General features: G+C 39.7%; 1 protein-coding gene across 1 annotated transcript; it reads left to right on the plus strand.

The window, feature by feature from the left end:
* Positions 1-11,113: 11,113 nt before the first annotated feature.
* On the plus strand, positions 11,114-20,185 carry LOC123765538 (uncharacterized). The gene is made up of 2 exons (XM_045754191.2): positions 11,114-11,252; positions 16,282-20,185. The coding sequence occupies exon 2, from the start codon at positions 16,282-16,284 to the stop codon at positions 18,523-18,525; it is 2,244 nt and encodes a 747-aa protein (XP_045610147.1). The 5' UTR covers positions 11,114-11,252; the 3' UTR covers positions 18,526-20,185.
* The last annotated feature ends 266 nt before the right edge of the window (positions 20,186-20,451 follow it).

Here is a 20,451-nt window from a genome sequence, read left to right on the forward strand (position 1 = left end):
ATTCTCTTGTGCCATTTATTGCCGTTTACTCTTGTGCCGTTTGCCCGAAACGCATTGCGTAATAGTGGCTTTAGGCATTGTATGTACTAGCTCTATCTATATATCAATCCATTAATGTAACATCACTTGTATGTATATACCTTACCTGAATAAACATCTGAATCTGAATCTTATATACTATAATCTCAATTATTATGAAGTTTTAGTCGTAGTGTGTTTCCCCACACCTTGCCTGAAACGCTATGCGTATTAGTGGCTTTAGGTATTGTATGTACTAGCTCTATCTATAAATCCAACATTATGTTTGTAACTCATCTATGCATGTACTTTTACCTGCATAAGCATTTGAATTTTGAATTTAAATTTTGAATTTACATGTTCAAAATCTTTTCCTAGATGCAAATCCTGATCTGAAACTCTTCCTTGGCAGGTGTAATAAAACCCATAATTATTACTCTAGAAATAAATCTCTCTTTGATATCCCCAGAGTCACACTAAATCTGTGTAAACACTATGCAAATAAAGGAACCTAGTCAATGGAACTCATGCACTCCTAAGGAGTTTTTTGAATATGAACCACTATTCAAGTTGAGTGCTCACCGGCCCTACATAACAGTTGGGACAGAAGAGGCCGTGGAACACCTAACGACGGATGAGTTTGAGAATATTGTGATGGTTACTCCGGAAGAATGTATGATACACACCAAGGTCTTAGTTTTTAAGTATCCAACTTATTTGGATCCTGATCATCATCTTCTCAACAATGATAGTGTTGTTTGGATAAAGAGGAACAGTGTTCGTGGTGAAAAACAAAGCCAGGATGTTGTCTTGGTAAAGGGTGAGGCTCCAGAAAGAATTTTTGTGCAAGGACTAGGCTACAGGAAAGTTGCAAAATACATCGAGGAGCGCATATTATGCATGAAGTGTTCTCGTTGGGGACATATGGCTTGGAAACGCCAGTTTGACCCCAGGTGTCGGTTCTGTAGCAAGAAACACAACTCTCGAGAGTGTAGAGTCAAGACACTTTCGCGTTCCAATGTCCCCGATCCTAGTCGCTCAATTTTCTCTCGATTCCTCTTGGATGACTCGGCCCAGAGTCACTCATTAAAATATTTGTTAAAAATTTAAATTTTACCCGATCAATATGGTAGTGGTTTCAAAATGAGCGCCTTTAGATTGCGCACAATTTAGCACCCATATGTCGCTTGAGCAGGAAATATTTTTCTCTTGAATGCACCTCAAGCGGCATTTAAAAAAATATTTCTATAAAATCCAATTCTTATCCGATCGACTTTGGGATAATTTAAACATGTTTGCCATTAAATTTTCGTTTTCTCTAATAACCACATAGCCTATTTGGGAGACGGAATTGTCTTGTATCTTCGGGGTAAAACTAATGTATTGTTGACACGACGAGTGTAATCAACGAAGTTTCTTTATTTGGTGCCGGTCTAATGCATCCTTGTGTGACATTTTATACATATGTTCTTCTAGAACATTCTATTGCGAACACATTGGTACAAAAATTAAGTACGTACATCAAAAATTAAGGTCAGGACAGTGAAAAGAATATACACTTTTCAATAGGTGTTTCGCCGATTTGCCCTCGGGTGTGCTGTAAGAGGTAACATTTCAGCAATTTCCCACACTCTTGAGGGTGGGCCGCGATCATGATTCTACATTTATATGCATATGTCCGTGAAGGGAATTTTATTGCGGTCCCAGTGATATAAAAATTAACGACGTAGAACAATTTTGGGGTTGACAAACATGAAAAGATCATAAACATTTCAGTGCGGTTTGACGCTCACAGCTAACGATTGCCATAGTTTTTTTATTTGTTGCGAGTCTCATGTCGGGTTTGGTGAAATTTTACATATATATTCCTCTAGAGCATTCTCTTGCGAACAAATTGATAAATTTAAATACATACATGGAATATTAAGGTGATCAGACCGAAAAGATTATAAACATTTTAGTGTCGTCGCGTGGTCGCCCGAAACGAACGGCGTACTCCCAGAAAGTATGCAGTTTACTCCGCAGAACACGAAAGTGTAAACGGTGAAAAAATCGTCCCATCTTGTCACTATGATGGAGTGCGAAAAGATACGTGAATTTAGAGACAATTCTATAACCAATGTTCCAGCGATGTGTAAATATTTCATTCAAAATGATCTGCTACCAGAAATTTTAGCCAAATATCCCCAGTTTGCTAACTGTAGGTAGTAACTGAGTGATTTTAACCTATCCACCGCTGCCCACTGGATGGGGGGCGGTGTGCAGGACAAACATATCAATTGTGACACTAGCTCTCCACATATGTCAGTTGCTTAATTTAGAACCTGTACTTGAGGTCGATCTCTAACCCATTGTTGATGTGACGACTTATATTAAAGTTTGTAACTAGCTCATCAAGATTGTAACTTGCTTAGCTAAATGACTTGTGGGGTTCAGTCCCTGAGCCCATTATGTGCCTCTGTAACCCTTTCCACTACCGCCCACAAGATGGGTATGGGGTGCATAATAAATGAACTAAACTAACTCCACTCTTGTTGCAATTGTCGAACATAAGAACATAAGAACATAAGAACAAAGGTAACTGCAGAAGGCCTATTGGCCCATACGAGGCAGCTCCTATTCTATAACCACCCAATCCCACTCATATACTTGTCCAACCCGTGCTTGAAACAATCGAGGGACCCCACCTCCACAATGTTACGCGGCAATTGGTTCCACAAATCAACAACCCTGTTACTGAACCAGTTTTTACCCAAGTCTTTCCTAAATCTAAACTTATCCAATTTATATCCATTGTTTCGTGTTCTGTCCTGTGTTGATACTTTTAATACCCTATTAATATCCCCCCGGTTATGTCCATTCATCCACTTGTAAACCTCTATCATGTCACCCCTAACTCTTCGCCTTTCCAGTGAATGCAACTTAAGCTTTGTTAATCTTTCTTCATATGAAAGATTTCTAATTTGGGGAATTAACTTAGTCATCCTACGCTGGACACGTTCAAGTGAATTTATATCCATTCTATAATATGGCGACCAAAACTGAACTGCATAATCTAAATGGGGCCTAACTAGAGCAAGATATAGCTTGAGAACCACACCAGGTGTCTTGTTACTAACGCTGCGATTAATAAATCCAAGTGTCCGATTTGCCTTATTACGAACATTTATGCATTGATCCTTTTGTTTTAAATTCTTACTAATCATAACTCCCAGATCCCTTTCGCAATCCGACTTCGCAATCACAACACCATCTAGCTCGTATCTTGTAACTCTATCATCATTACCTAACCTCAGAACTTTACATTTATCAGCATTAAACTGCATCTGCCAATCCTTTGACCATTTCAAAACCCTATCTAGATCAACTTGAAGTGATAGCGAGTCCTCCTCCGAATTAATTTCCCTACCGATTTTCGTATCATCGGCAAATTTGCAAATGTTGCTACTCAAACCTGAATCTAAATCATTTATATATATTATAAACAACAGAGGTCCCAGGACAGAGCCTTGAGGCACTCCACTTACAACATTTTCCCACTCTGACTTGATTCCATTTATACTAACTCTGTTTCCTTTGGTATAGCCATGCCCTAATCCAGCTTAATATAGCACCCCCAATACCATGAGACTATCTTTTTAATCAGTCTTTCATGTGGCACTGTATCAAAAGCTTTGCTAAAGTCAAGGTATACAACATCGCAATCCTTACCACTATCAACTGCCTCAACAATGCTAGAATAAAAAGATAACAAATTTGTTAAACATGAACGGCCATTTATAAAACCATGTTGAGACTCAATTATTAATTTATGTTTTTCAAGATGAAGACGAATTTTATTTGCTATTATAGATTCGAGTAACTTTCCCACAATAGACGTTAGGCTAATTGGTCGATAGTTAGACGCAAGTGATCTATCTCCTTTCTTAAAAACTGGTATCACATTAGCAACTTTCCAAAACTCTGGCACTCTGCCTGACTCTATTGATTTATTAAATATGGTTGACAGTGGGTCACAAAGCTCCTCTTTGCATTCTTTAAGCACCCTGGCAAACACTTCATCCGGCCCTGGGGATTTGTTTGGTTTGAGTTTTACTATTTGTTTAAGAACATCCTCCCTGGTAACTGCTAAACTCGTCAACCTGTCCTCGTCCCCACCCACATAGACTTGTTCAGCTGAAGGCATATTGTTAAGTTCCTCTTTAGTAAATACAGATACAAAATATTTATTAAAAATACTACTCATCTCTTCATCACTATCTGTTATTTGACCTGTCTCAGTTTTTAATGGACCTATCCTTTCCCTAGTCTTAGTACGATATAACTGAAAAAACCCTTTAGGATTTGTCTTTGCTTGCCCTGCTATGCGAACTTCATAGTTTCTTTTTGCTTTCCTTATCTCTTTTTTAACATTTCTAACCAGTTGTACGAATTCCTGTTCTCCCCATTTTTAATCCTTTTGTACCAAGCTTTTTTTTTACCTATAAGGTTCTTCAAATTCTTTGTTATCCACTTTGGGTCATTAGTATTCGATCTATTCAATTTGTATGGTATACTACGTTCCTGTGCTTTGTTTAGAATATTCTTAAATAAGTTATATATTGAATCCACATCGAAATCCCCATTTAAGTCACCTATCGCTGGGTTCATGTCTCGCTCCAAGACCGGCCCACACCCCATACCCAAGACTTTCCAATCAATTTGACCCAAAAAATTTCTTAGGCTATTAAAATCAGCTTTTCGAAAATCTGGCACTTTAACAGAATTTTCTCTTACTGGTCTATTCCATTCTATGCTAAATCTGATTTCTTTGTGATCACTGCTCCCTAGCTCACTCCCTATTTCGATGTCATTAATTTGCGTTTCCCTGTTAGTTAACACTAAATCTAAAATATTATTTTCCCGTGTTGGTTCCTTAATGTGTTGCGTAAGAAAGCAATCGTCAATTAATTCTAGAAAATCTTCTGCTTCACTATTCCCTGTTTTGTTCAACCAGTTTATTCCGCTAAAATTAAAGTCACCCATGACATAAATACTGTTAGATCTAGATGCTCTAGATATTTCATCCCATAGATGCTTTGCTTCCATTCTGTCTAAATTTGGTGGCCTATATATTACTCCTATTATAATATTATTAGCTTTTTCGTTTAATTCAATCCAAATGGTTTCTGTGTGTGGCTCTGTTTTGATTCCCTCTTTGAGACTACATTTCAAATTGTCCCTAACATATATGGCTACTCCACCTCCTCGTCTAATATATCTATCTGTGTGAAATAGTTTAAATCCGTATATTTGATATTCAGCTAATAGTTCTCTATTTTCTACATTCATCCACGTTTCGGTAAGTGCAATAATATCTATTTTTTCTGTGCAGACAAGAGCATTTAATTCGTTAATTTTATTTCTTAGACTTCTACTGTTAGTGTAATATACCCTAAGTGAATTGTTATTTTGCGGACCTTCTCTTTCCCTGATCGTTTTGCCAATTCCTTTCTCCCACAAACACATACTTTTATTACCTCCTTCCTCCAAATCAATTCCCATACCTCTATCTACTAACAGTTTAAACCCAAACAAACACCTCTAACCACTTCTTCTAGCGAGTTCGCAACAGCAACAACCCCAGCTCTCGATAGATGCACCCCATCACGAGCATACATTTCATTTCTTCCATAGAAGTGTTCCCAGTTGTCTATGAAAGATATTGCATTTGATTTGCAATATCTTTCCAGCCGACAATTGACACCAAGTGCCCTCGATATCCATTCATTTCCCACTCCCTTTCTTGGAAGAATGCCACATATGATCGGGATTCCTCCCTTGCTCCTAACTAACTCTATGGCTGTTTTATACCTCTGAATCAGTTCCTCACTCCTGACTCGACCAACATCATTTCCTCCCACGCTAATGCAAATAATGGGATTGTTCCCATTACCAGCCATAATATCATTCATGTTGTTTATAATATCACCAATGCCAGCTCCGGGATAGCAAACCCTTAACCTGTTCCCCCTATCTCTAGCACAAAACGTTCTATCCAAATACCTTATCTGGGAATCTCCCACAACTAATGTTTGCTTAGGTACTTTCTTTACTTTCTGAGGGGCCTGCGCTTCCTTTCTCTTCGTTGCTTTCCCTTTTGCGCGATCCACAGTCTCTCCACAGCACTCGTCCTCCAAAACGTCAAATGAATTTGAAGTTGCTATGGCGTTTGAAGGCGGCTTTATCAAAGTCTTCTTAAGGCCCCTGTCTTTCGCAACTCTCCAAGACGAGGTCCCTTTACTGCTGGTCTCCTCCTTCGTTACTTCTCGTTGTTTTTTAAGCTGACGCACCTCCTCCCGCAGAGAGTCCAACTCTGTCCTCAGGGCTCCCACTAGAGTCACCAGGTCCTTCACTACAAGGTCGAGGCAGCCACAATGCTGGTTCCTATCTATGCCCCATGAAGCCTCATCTGAGAGACTCTAGGACGGGTCCTAGATAGATGTATCCTCGAAGGAAGGAAAGATTGTGCAGCAGGAACATAGAGGAAACAGCTGGACGCCTATGACAGCCCCTATGAACAATGTGTGGGAGAAAGGAACGGAGACAATTAAGGCGAGCCTAGGGGAAAGTAGGAAATGCAGCTGAAAAAATCAAACCTTGTGGAGACAAGGTTCAGGACAATATGGTGAACTCGAGGGTTGGTACTCAAATATTGGAATATCTAAAAAAAAAAAAAACTGGTTCTTGAGGCTGGATGTCAAAAACGCGAAAAAACGCCGACCGGAGGGAGGGAGGGATGCCGGGGAGCCTCCGGGACTCACCCAGAAAATGGCGTTTCATTACATTCAACGCTGGTTTTCTGGGGGGAGCCCCGTCGGCTCCCCGAGCTAACTACCCACAGACAGAAAAAGAGGGACTTACCCGGGAGGCGGTCGTCGCTCACCCCTCAACTCGAAACCGAGACAACTGGCTGCAACCGCCGACCCAAAGCAACACAGGCCCGACGAGGCCCAGGGACATTCACAAGGTAACGAGCAGCCAGGACCCTGTTCGACCGCCAAAATCCCCGCGCCCGAATATCAGACCAAGACATTCCCAAAGACGGCAGCAAGAGCCGCGAACTTACGAACGTCATGGGCACGGGGATAGACCGCAGGCTGGCTGGACCTAATAACCCTGCGGACGACCCGAGAGACCCGAACCCGCGAACAGGGAAGAAGGGAAACCGGATCAACTCACAGCGCGTCCCCGGACACAGAAGCTGTGGCGCGCAAATAACGGCGAAGCGCCGCAACCGGACACAAAACATGATGCACCCCCAAAACTAACACCACACGCAAAGCACAGTGCAGTAGCGACACCGGAGCCAGAGCACACGACCATCGCCTATAGCATCAGCCTCAAGAACTGAGGCGTGGGTAGCCGGCGCGGGGGGTCTGGGGCTCCCCCTTCCCCCTCCCGGGGAGGGGGGAGCTGCGCAGACAGCGGTGCGGCAGTGTGTGACGTCACACTAGTTTGCTTGTTTTCGGTTGGGGAGTTCTATCCACTAGTTCGGTTTTTGGTAGCAATTTTAACCAGAATAGGGGTTTGTTTTGGGGCGCTTACCTTTCTGGGTGCCTGTTCCGGTCGATGGCAGACATAGAATGCTTCCAACTACACGGGGGCTTCTATAGGCCATTGCTCCCCTTGCCTCTCTGAGGGGGCCCGGTTCTGGCCGTGGTCCCCGGTAGGCCTAAGAACTCCATACACATGACTGATGCCAAAGTCTGACATTAGCATATCAGCCTGGGATAGCTCCGGGGAGCCGACGGGGCTCCCCCCCAGAAAATATGTATTTCAAAAAACTTTCTAGTAGTGTTAGCGGTGTTCAACCTTCTGTAGTGACAAATGTAGAAACAAAGGTTAAAATAAAACGGTATACAGAATTAGAAAAAAAATAAATTTGAATAATATTACCTTTGATGTTATTAGCTGTTGTGCAAGTGAGGAGAAAGCAAAAATGTTAGTGTTGGGAGAGAGTGTCAAGAAACTCTCGTATCTCATGGAATGTGATTCACAGGTCAAAGGTAGTTATATTATTAAACATGGATGAAAGTAGAGTGAGGATATTATCTTGAAACGTTAATGGGTTAAAAACTAGAGCGGTGGATGTACACTATTATACTCTTAGAGAGTACTATATTAACCTAAAATGTTAAATGGGATTCTTATATTGTGATTTGTGTATTTGTACTCGTAAATTTGTGCGCCCCTTGACGGACTTGAAGTAGGGGGGGGGGGTAGAAATAGCCTAAGCTATTCTTTGAGATGTAATTTGTTTTTTTTACTTGTCACAGTAAACATACTTGAACTTGAGAGAACATTATGTATTAGAGTGTCAGCTTATTGATAACTATAGAAATAAGGAAATAAGTAGTGTACCATATCAAATTGTTTGGATGTGTGATAATGGTATGATAGACAGAATACTTAGCAGTTACAAAAATTTTGCCCCAATGAGTGTAACACTTATATGCTGTGCTTACTATATTAACCTGCAATGTTAAGTGGGATTATTGTATTGTTATTTGGTATCTGTACTCACTGAATTTGTGCGTCCCTTGAGGGACTTGAAATAGATGGGGGTAGAAGTAGCCTAAGTTACTCTATCCCTTTGAGGTGTATTTTTTTCTTGCTCAATAAATATACTTGAACTTTAACTTGAACACTCCCTAAGGAATAAAAAGCTGTCCAACCTACCCCTAAATTCAAAAGAAACACCAACAATTACCTAATTTCATCCTCGTAGTTTTCTACCTTCTGCTTCACACTCGCACTGTATCGTGTGTTACCTTAAAATATCTGTCTCAGCCATATAACTTCACCGTTGCCGTCACTGCCATCATCTTATATCATGGTTGTTATGGTGAATACAAATTTTACTACAATATACCTAGAAATAATCCTCAAAATATGCTACCATGTATACCTATCGATAATCCTCAAATTTTACTAAAATGTACCTACTAATTTTCTTCAAATTATCTTACGATGTAACTGTTAACTTTTTCAAATTTGCCACAAATTACCTACTTAAAATTATCTGTTAGATTAAGGGCCTGCCCAAAACGCTTTGCGTGTTAGTGGCTTTACAAGAATGTAAAAATCTCAATGTTATGTACTCTCATAAACCCATTACTTCTAGATGTTACCACTGCTAGACTTAGGCTCGGCTACAAGTACCTCTGGGAATTTGTAACATCTGCTGATGTAGATTTGACTAAATGTAAACTCTGTCAGCAGAACTACTCGCATACTTTGCGTCATTATATAATGGAATGTGAAAAAATCGCGGAATTTAGAGATAACACTATCAATAGTATCCAAGAAATGTGTAAGTACTTCATTCATAATGATGTGCTGCCCGAAATCTTAGCGAAGTATCCAAAATTTGCTTACTGTAGGTAATGCTGCACATGACTGTAAAGCTGCCGCCCAGTTGGGTGGGTGTGGAGCACATGACTGTAAAGCTGCCGCCCAGTTGGGTGGGTGTGGAGCACATGACTGTAAAGCTGCCGCCCAGTTGGGTGGGTGTGGAGCACATGACTGTAAAGCTGCCGCCCAGTTGGGTGGGTGTGGAGCACATGACTGTAAAGCTGCCGCCCAGTTGGGTGGGTGTGGAGCAAGACTAGTAACTGTGTAACTCACCATAGATGTAAAGTGCCTTGTATAGTGACTGTTGTGAGCCTCTTGTTGAATCACTTGTGACAAAAGATTATTGATGTGTGTATTTGTGTGGGTGATTAAATATATATATGTGTATGTATATATGTATACGTATATATGTATAAGTATATATATATATATATATGAACATGTATGTATGAGAATGTGTACATGTATATATAACATTAATAATTTTGTAACTAGCGTCAAAATTTTTTATTTGCTTAGCTAAACGAACTAGAGGGGCTCAGTTCCTGAACCGATTATGTGCCTCTGTAATCCTTTACACCCCCGCCCACGAGATGGGTATGGGGTGCATAATAAAGAAAGAAATTGAATCAATGTGTTGGTTATTGTAGATTATGTGATCTCATCGAAACCTTTAATATACTGAACAATTTGGAGGAGGTTGATCCGAACAATTTCGTCATAATGTCAGATGTAACACAAATAAGGAGCAACGGTTTCAAGCTCAACAAGCCACAATGTTGGACTGAGAACAGGAGATGCTTTTTTCACCCATAGGGTTATAACTCATGGAACCGCCTACCCGCCGAAGTCGTAAATGCCGAAACTGTGTTAAGTTTTAAAATCTACATGAAAAGGATCATCAAGACAAATTGGGGGACCTTCGACAAGCCGTCGGCTTCCTGTCCTCATCGAGGCCACTAGAGTTAGTGGCCCTCAGTTAAATCAGGTAAATAATAATAATTATTATTATTATTTGTTATAGCGCTGCATAGCCTTCCCGGCTTGGTGCCTTCTTTGATAATTACTTATTGTTATGAATAATTATTAAAATATTGCAATATATTTTCAAGAGAGTAGTTATTGTGCTGTAATGTTGAAGAGTAGTTATTGTGCTGTAATGTTTAAGAGAGTAGTTATTGTGCTGTAATGTTTAAGAGAGTAGTTATTGTGCTGTAATGTTTAAGAGAGTAGTTATTGTGCTGTAATGTTTAAGAGAGTAGTTATTGTGCTGTAATGTTGAAGATAGTAGTTATTGTGCTGTAATGTTGAAGATAGTAGTTATTGTGCTGTAATGTTTAAGAGAGTAGTTATTGTGCTGTAATGTTTAAGAGAGTAGTTATTGTGCTGTAATGTTTAAGAGAGTAGTTATTGTGCTGTAATGTTTAAGAGAGTAGTTATTGTGCTGTAATGTTTAAAAGAGTAAGGTTGAGGAGAAGGAACACTATACATTAATGAGTTGTGTTGCCGGATGCAGGTTGTGGCCACTTCCGTCCACACTTCCTCCTGCTTCTCAAACGTTACCCAACATTATTGGTCAACATGTCTCAGTAACGTGACAACTTCCACAACCCCAGAGATAATAAATTACAATGAGTAACAATGAGCGCAGTCGACATTATTCTAAGTTAGGATATATAGGAGTGAGGTAGGGAGCGTATGGGAGAGTGCGGGAGAGGAATCGGAGGAGTTGGATGTAGGAGCAGGTGAGGGAAGGTGAGGGACGGTGAGGAGGAGACGTTACACTTGCCAGACGCCGGCGCCAGACTACCATCTCCTCCACAACACCTTCAAATATCGTGAGTGGGAGCGGGTGCCAGACACAGTGCCACGGTGGGTGCTGTGCCTCCCACACCATGGGTGCTGTGCCTCCCACACCATGGGTGCTGTGCCTCCCACACCATAACAACACCATGGGTGCTGGTACACAGCCTCCCACACACCATACCAACACCATGGGTGCTGGTACACAGCCTCCCACACCATAACAACACCATGGGTGCTGGTACACAGCCTCCCACACCATAAGAACACCATGGGTGCTGGTATACAGCCTCACACACCATAAGAACACCATGGGTGCTGGTACACAGCCTCCCACACCATAAGAACACCAAGGGTGCTGGTACACAGCCTCCCACACCATAACAACACCATGGGTGCTGGTACACAGCCTCCCACACCATAAGAACACCATGGGTGCTGGTACACAGCCTCCCACACCATAACAACACCATGGGTGCTGGTACACAGCCTCCCACACCATAACAACACCATGGGTGCTGGTACACAGCCTCCCACACCATAACAACACCATGGGTGCTGGTACACAGCCTCCCACACCATAACAACACCATGGGTGCTGGTACACAGCCTCCCACACCATAACAACACCATGGGTGCTGGTACACAGCCTCCCACACCATAAGAACACCATGGGTGCTGGTACACAGCCTCCCACACCATAACAACACCATGGGTGCTGGTACACAGCCTCCCACACCATAAGAACACCATGGGTGCTGGTACACAGCCTCCCACACCATAACAACACCATGGGTGCTGGTACACAGCCTCCCACACCATAACAACACCATGGGTGCTGGTACACAGCCTCCCACACCATAACAACACCATGGGTGCTGGTACACAGCCTCCCACACCATAACACCATGGGTGCTGGTACACAGCCTCCCACACCATAACAACACCATGGGTGCTGGTACACAGCCTCCCACACCATAACAACACCATGGGTGCTGGTACACAGCCTCCCACACCATAACAACACCATGGGTGCTGGTACACAGCCTCCCACACCATAACAACACCATGGGTGCTGGTACACAGCCTCCCACACCATAACAACACCATGGGTGCTGGTACACAGCCTCCCACACCATAACAACACCATGGGTGCTGGTACACAGCCTCCCACACCATAACAACACCATGGGTGCTGGTACACAGCCTCCCACACCATAACAACACCATGGGTGCTGGTACACAGCCTCCCACACCATAACAACACCATGGGTGCTGGTACACAGCCTCCCACACCATAACAACACCATGGGTGCTGGTACACAGCCTCCCACACCATAACAACACCATGGGTGCTGGTACACAGCCTCCCACACCATAACAACACCATGGGTGCTGGTACACAGCCTCCCACACCATAACAACACCATGGGTGCTGGTACACAGCCTCCCACACCATAACAACACCATGGGTGCTGGTACACAGCCTCCCACACCATAACACCATGGGTGCTGGTACACAGCCTCCCACACCATAAGAACACCATGGGTGCTGGTACACAGCCTCCCACACCATAAGAACACCATGGGTGCTGGTACACAGCCTCCCACACCCTAACAACACCATGGGTGCTGGTACAAAACCCTCACACAAATGTTTTTGTTCAATGAAATTGCCAAAAAATGCAGCAATTTGGTTCTTTGACTTCATTTAAACCATCTATATAACCTCATGTATTAGTCTTCTACCCATCTGGGCGTTGTGGAGTGTACAGGAACCAAATGAGCTTAGGGAATGAAGCATAATAATAATGCTCATTTATAAAAATATGTACATTAGCAATATTACATTATATATTTATGTAATACAGCTGCTACTCACATACAGCATTTATTATGGGTCTCGCAGCATGAGCTGTAGTAGAAAGGTGAAAAAGTTCTTAAACTTACAATTCACATCATAATTACATTTGATTCCAATTTGTACAGCATTTCAAGCTAATATTGGTTTAGCTATGTAAGATACCTGAATTTACCCGAGGGCCGTTAACAATAGTAGCCTCAACGAGGACAGGAAACCGCTGGCTTGTCAAATGTCCCTTCCCGGCTTGGTGCCTTCTTTTGATAATTGTCAGATGTCCCCCCATTTGTCCCGATGATCTTTTCCAGTTGCATTTTAACATTTAATAGTTTTGGCATTTATGGCTTCACTGGGTAGGCAGTTTGATGGGTTTATAACCCCTGTGGTTGAAAAAGCATCTGTTCTCAGTCCTACGTTGTGGCTTGTTAAGCTGGAAACTGTTGTTCCTTGTTCGTGTTACATCTGACCTTCTGAAGAAATGGTCTAGATCAGCATCCTCGAAATGGTTCAGTATTTTAAACATTTCGAGGAGATCGGCCCTATCATGTCTGGTTTGCGGTGTTAGCCCTGTGGCTAATGCTAGCCCTCAACCATTCCTAGTATAAGAGTTAACTTTGTTTTGGAATGATTTTTGTTGCCTGGTGTTGCACTTTCTCCAATGAAGCTATGTCTTCCTGAAGATGAGGTCACCATACTTGGATACAATAATCCAAGTGGGTTCGCATCAGCAATTTACACAGGTGAATAATTACTTTCCTTAGTCAAAAGTATGCTTGATTATTCCTATGGTTTGGTTAGTTTTTTTAACTACCACTCCCATAACATAGATATCAACAGAGCATTTACAGTACATTTACCCGTAATTCATTTATTACGGGTCTCGCAACATGGGCTGTAGTAGAAGGGTGAAAAAATTCTTAAACTTGCAGTTCACATCATAGTTACATTTGATTCCAATTTGTACAACATCAAATTGCAGCCATCCTGTGGGTGGTGGTGGAAGGCCAACAGTCACACTGTTGGCTCAATTACAGTACTGGACTATGTTTAGCTAAGCAGGTCTGTGATGATGCAAAGTTTGAGGTACATCAGCAGGTACTTTGAACTCAGTGTACAATATAGCTCATGATGCATGAGGGGTTTAAGCAAGTTAACAAGGGAGTGTAGTCTATTTGCAGTATTGTAGTTAATGTTACAGTGGGTGTGAAGTACAACACTGCTTTATCTACCATCCTATTCTCAGGATTTGACAAACATCTCAATTGTCTAACCATAACATGAGAACATCCATAAGAGGCAAATCCTATTTATATCTACCAAAACTCATTCATGTACTGTATATGTCTAACCTACGCCTGCAAATCCATTGACCCCATGTCTATTATGTAACCCAATAATTTGTTTTGTAAATCAAAAACTTGCCTTCCCTGTTGATGCTGATGCACATTAAGCTATTCCAAGAAAGCATACATTTTTAGTGTTTAACCCCTCACATCTTTAGTTAAGTTTTGTCTATATTAATTTAAGTTTTGGCCGTAACACTTTGTTATAGTGGCTTCATTTGTATTTGTAACTCTTGTTCCTACAATTGCACGTTACTCATATTTTCTTTGTACACACACATTCTTTTGAATAAACATTTTCATTATCATATAATTTTCACATAAGAGGAATTAAGTGAGAGACATGCTATCTTTGATGTACAAACTTAGTATACTTTTTTAAGATCTTGTAATTACTATACCTCAGTGTAGTTATAGGATGAGAGCTACGCTCGTGGTGTCCTGTTTTCCCAGCACTCTTTGTCATGTAATGCTCTGAAACTACTGATGGTTTTTGCCTCCACCACCTCACTTGTTCCAACCATCTACCACCATTTGCAAAAGTGAAATTTCTGATCTTTTTTTTGGCAGCTTTGTTTCCTTAGTTTGAACCTGTGTCCTGTTTTTTTGAAGTTGCAGTTTTAAAAAAGAATGCTTTATCACTTTTTTCAATTCCTATTACTATTTGTAAGTAGTGATCATATCATCTTTCTGCTAGCGTCTACTAGTAGGCATCCATCGGCCATAGGAGACTATGGAGTTGTGTTCTGGTTGTCGGTCTGGAGTGGCGTATCCAGAGCGCAAAGCCAGGGTAGGTTAATATGGAGGAGAAGCTGTCACCCAAGCAGCATGTCTTCCCCCCTCTCCACGATTCTGAAAGTCTCCAATGGAAAGGCAAACGCCAATATGATTGGTTCCAACGCTGTTGCAGGAACTGCCAGAATGAGGTTGAAGGCAACAACGAACTGCCTTAGGGGCTCCAGTTCGTGTAGCTTTTGTATAGTTAATTCAGTTAACTACTCTTCGTAGCTCTTATTTTTCTGTTATAGAAGCCATTTAGTTGCACATCTTTGTACCATTTATAGTTTAGCGATGTGCTTCTAAAGATATGGGCACCATACAACTGCTTCATATTCCAACTTGGATTTCACAAGAAATGGATAATTTTTAATATTTTGCCATCCATGTACGGTATTTAAAAGCGATTCTAATAGGAAAAGCTAGTATACACTCCTTGCACAATGTTCTTTATGTGATCTTCATGTGGGTTTATCTAAAACCACCCCTAGATCTCTCTTTATCAGAATTCTTTAAAGCTTTTTCATATAATTTGTAGGTTGTGTGTGGCCTAGTTTCTCCTATTCTACGTTCCATAATGGCATTTATTCGCATTAAGTTCCATCTGCAAAGTGCTTTTCTATTCACTTATTTTGTCCAGGTCTTATTGACGGGCATTAGAATCATTTAAGTTTAAATGAACAAATGGATACTGAAATGAAATACATTTAAGTTTCTTACCTTCCCTAGTAGCTTGCATCATCAGGAGACATATTAATATAATTGTGTTCCTTCTGGAAGTTTATATAGACAATGATCATTACTGGTGCTAGAATTGAACACTTCTCCAGTCTGATAAATTGTCTCTGATCACTGCCCTTATTTTTCTGTCAGTACAGTATATTCAAATATCTACACCTCCTCTGACCTTTCAATCAGGTCAAGATCACTGAATAACTCTCATTGGGGTAGACTTGTTTTTCAGGCTACCTGGGGTCATAACAATATATATAAACAGTACATATACATACAGGGTTAAAGCATAGGTAGTTTATTTGAGGATTCATGGCATGATATATATATATATGTGTTTCCATCTTGCAGATGGTGACACCACCATCCCAGCTGTCTTTGGAGGATACTGATGTCTTTTTGAAGAAAAATGAAGGAGCTCGTGTTAGTTTCCAACATCATAACATGCCCCCTATGGTTTCAAGTGGGTATGATTTTGAAACTACAGAAATGGATACAAATGACCCATCATATAATGGTATCACAGTTCCTATTATAGTAGATACAACTGAAGCTGAAGGAACGTATATAGAAAATGAGGATTTTACACAGCTTACAGATTTAACTTCTACCTCAAAACCTCTTTCTGAAAAAAATAGTGATGAAACGGGGAAATGGGAATTATTTGCTGACTTCACTAATGATAGTTCTGTTACTACAACAGAACTATCTGAAAATCCAGAAAATTTCAGTGATTATATTGATATTATTGAATCAATAAAAAATACTAAACATTTGAAAAATACAAATATTATGGTTACTACAGAAAGTCCTACAGATATTTTAAGTGATAATGTGACCATCTATAATTCAGGAAATGTTAATACAAAAATTACTGATAACCAAAGAGAAGGAACATGGAAAGAGAGAGAGATACATCAGTCAAGCACTGACACTACTCCAAATGATGAGTATGGAGAAGTCACTAACAAACCAATATCTGTTGATGATAGCACTCACATTCTACTTAATAATAAGGAATATGATGGGTTAGTGACTTCTCTAATGTCATCTGGTGATAGTACCGACATTCTCCCAAATGACGAAGAGTTAACGACTCCTCAATCATCTGGAATTAGCCCTGACATTATTCTGAACAATGAGGAATATGAATCGGTAGTGACAACTCCAACTAGTATATCTGATGAATCTTTTCCAGATGTCAATAACACAAATTCAGATGGTCAAAATGTTTTACTTGAAGCATCTCCAGTCACAGAGGTAGTGTTAGATACTATACAGAATCTGTTTGATGATATTGGCAGCTTTGATCTTAAAATTATGACAACAAGAGAGGGACTGCAAGTAGATGCACATGATGCAGTATTTGATCCAAGTCAGATAGCTAAAGCTACAAGTTATGAAGGGTCATCATATTCAACAGCCACAAGAAGTGCAACAGTCACTACTTGGGTTGATCCAGATAATAGACACTTACCAAGCCAGCATCATGCGAACTTAACACAGTCTAACAATTTTGAGAGCTCTCAGAAATCTGAATCTGTAGCCAAGCTTGTAGAAAATACTTATACAGAGTTGCATGATAGTGACATTATATATTATCCAGCAAGACAAGATTCTGAAATAAAGTTAACCAATTTGTATCAAGATACAACAAATGATTTTCTAGCAAACAGGGATACATTGGCATCAGATGTAAAGTTAAAGGATGAAATAAAAACAGAATTTACATCATTGGCTTCAGATTATCAAGATAGTGGTTACTTGGAAAGGGAAGATGTAGTAACTTCAAATAGTGATGTATTTGATAATGACATAAATAATATTTTGGATGAAATACCCATTCTTGCATATAATATAACAGATTTTGGAAGTGGTACTCAGATACTAACAAAGAATGGTAAAAACAAGACTAAAGATTCATTAATGTATGAAATGCCATTGGCAGATAGCATTCAACTAAATCCTTCAGTTGTAATTGCATTATCAATTTGTTGTAGTATTGTTGTATTGCTTGGAATTGTATCAATTTTATTGTGGTTATGTCGCCGACACAGAAATAAAAGTAAAATTTATTTAAGCCATGAAACTGTAAAACCAAGAGCTTTTTTCACAAAGCCAATGAACCCAGCTCTGCTTCCTAGTGAGAACGTACCAGACTCGTTAAATATGCTCGATTTTCAGAAACCTAGGGCACCACTTCTGTTGAGTGATGATAAGAAAGATATCTACTTCATTGAACAGTCGTCCATTAATGGGTCTCCACAACTAGAGAATACAGCTGTTAATATTGATGATGATGATGGTTTTATTGATATACCTCTCAACAAATTTAAAACAGGAAGACAAACTAAAGTAAATGAGCAAGATCCACCAAAATACAGTTTAAAATATAAGTGTGAAAGTGATAGTGACTCTGGTATAAAGATGTGGTCATCAACAGGTTCACTGTACACATCATCATCATCATCACAGCTCAACCACTGTTCTGTGCCACCACCACCATACTTGCCGTCTTTGACTAAAGAAACATTTTGTCTTTCAGTTCATTCTCTTCTTTCACTATCCAAGAAAACAGAAGTGTTAGATGTGTAAATATGATCCATAGGCTAAAATGTATTTATATACACTATTGTCGAATCTCGTCATTGTAAATAAGTGTTTGTTAAGAAAGGTATATTTCAGGATACCAAAGTTAATGGTGAAGTACCTGCTTAGTAAAATTATATTTGAGCTAAATTCCAATTATAAATTGTTATCTTAGATTAGTTAGTTTTAAACTATGCCTAGGCCAGTGTAACAGTTAACAATGTGAATGCATACATGTGCATTACTGTTGTGAAAGAAACTATAAAAATGTCTTTACTAAATAATTAATGGCATTCAAAATGAGGAGAAAGTGTAAATATACAATTTATTCCATCTCAGAAATGTATCTGAATGTAAAACTACACTGGTTACAACTTTACAATTTTCATACTTTGGTTTCATTTCTCATTTATTGGTATTTACACTGATATAGTGTATTAAATAATCATAAGATTAGCTTACATCAGTGAAAATATTGATATATTAAAAATGTTGCTTTTAAAATTAAGTTTATAACTGACCTTTAAACATCATTGTATTCTATTAATGTTTTTGTCATTTTAGTAATGTTATAATTTTTTTTGTTTTTCTGTAGCCATTTGTGCTTTGGATAATTATATATCCATTTTATTCCAATTGAGATTATTTTTATGTAATATTTGACCATTACATATTTAAACAGAATCCTCTGTTAAGGTGTGTTAGCATTAACTCGGTGGATGACATCTTATGTATAATAGATATAGTCAGCATAACATTGTGGTTTATCATTCAACATAGGGCAATACTGTACTTTGTCTAGTGATCATTTTAGCCAAAAAATTTTTACAAGCAAAAGAACTCCATATAAAATTTGTGCCAATTCTGTGTTGCCAACACTTGCATGATTTGTTAACTGGTTGTGCCCTGTATTTACCCAAGTGTAGTTACAGGATGAGAGCTACGCTTGTGAGTCTTCCCAGCACTGTCATATAACACTCTGAAACCACTGACAGTTTTGGCCTCCTCCACCTCTCACTTGTTCGAACCATCTAGCACTCTGTGCGACAGTGAATTTTCTAATATTTTTATCAGTAGCTTTGTTTAGTTTGCTTAAATATTTGATCTCATGTTCTTTAAGTTCCAGGTCTCAAGAATTGTTCTGATCAATGTTTTCAGTTCCCCTTATTATTTTGTGCATAGTAATCATATCGTCCCTATATCTTCTGTCTTCTAGCTTTGGCATATTTAGTGCCTCTAACCTCTCCTCATAGCTCTTGTCTTTCAGTTCCAGAAGCTGTTTAGTTGCATGTCTTTGCATCTTTTTCAGTTTGTTGATGTGCTTAAGATATGGACACCACACAACTGCTGCATATTCCAACTCTGGTCTCACAAAGGTCATGAACATGTTTTTTGGTATTTTGCCATTAATGTATCTAACCCCAGCTCCCAGCCGCCTTTATTGTAACAAAACTGTGGTGTGCCGAAAATAAAATATTCCCCTAGAGTTTTTTTCTTATACAGTGGACACTTGGTTTACGAATTTAATCCGTTCCAAGAGATGGTTAGTACACCAAAAATTTGCAAACTTAAACGAATTTTCCCATAAGAAATAATGTAAATTGAATTAATCCGTTCCACACACCCAAAAGTATTAACTTAAAAATACATTTTATACAGAATACTACTCATATTTTTTACTATACCTTATCTTTATTGAGGACTTGTTGTCATACAGAAGACTGTGAAGAGGAGTAGGAGAGGTGTTAGTGTTTGGAAGGAGTGTCCCCCTTCTTTTATAACATTAGGCAGAAATTACATTTCTGGGGTACACAGTCTCCTACATTTTGCAAGCATACCACTAGGACCTGATTGTGGCTCACTGCTTGCTTGTCATATTAAGAATCTGTCTATAGACACTTGTGTTTCCCTACGTTTCAACACTTGTCTGTA

Source organism: Procambarus clarkii, chromosome 30 (genome assembly GCF_040958095.1).
Source record: "Procambarus clarkii isolate CNS0578487 chromosome 30, FALCON_Pclarkii_2.0, whole genome shotgun sequence".
NCBI classification, from domain to species: domain Eukaryota; kingdom Metazoa; phylum Arthropoda; class Malacostraca; order Decapoda; family Cambaridae; genus Procambarus; species Procambarus clarkii.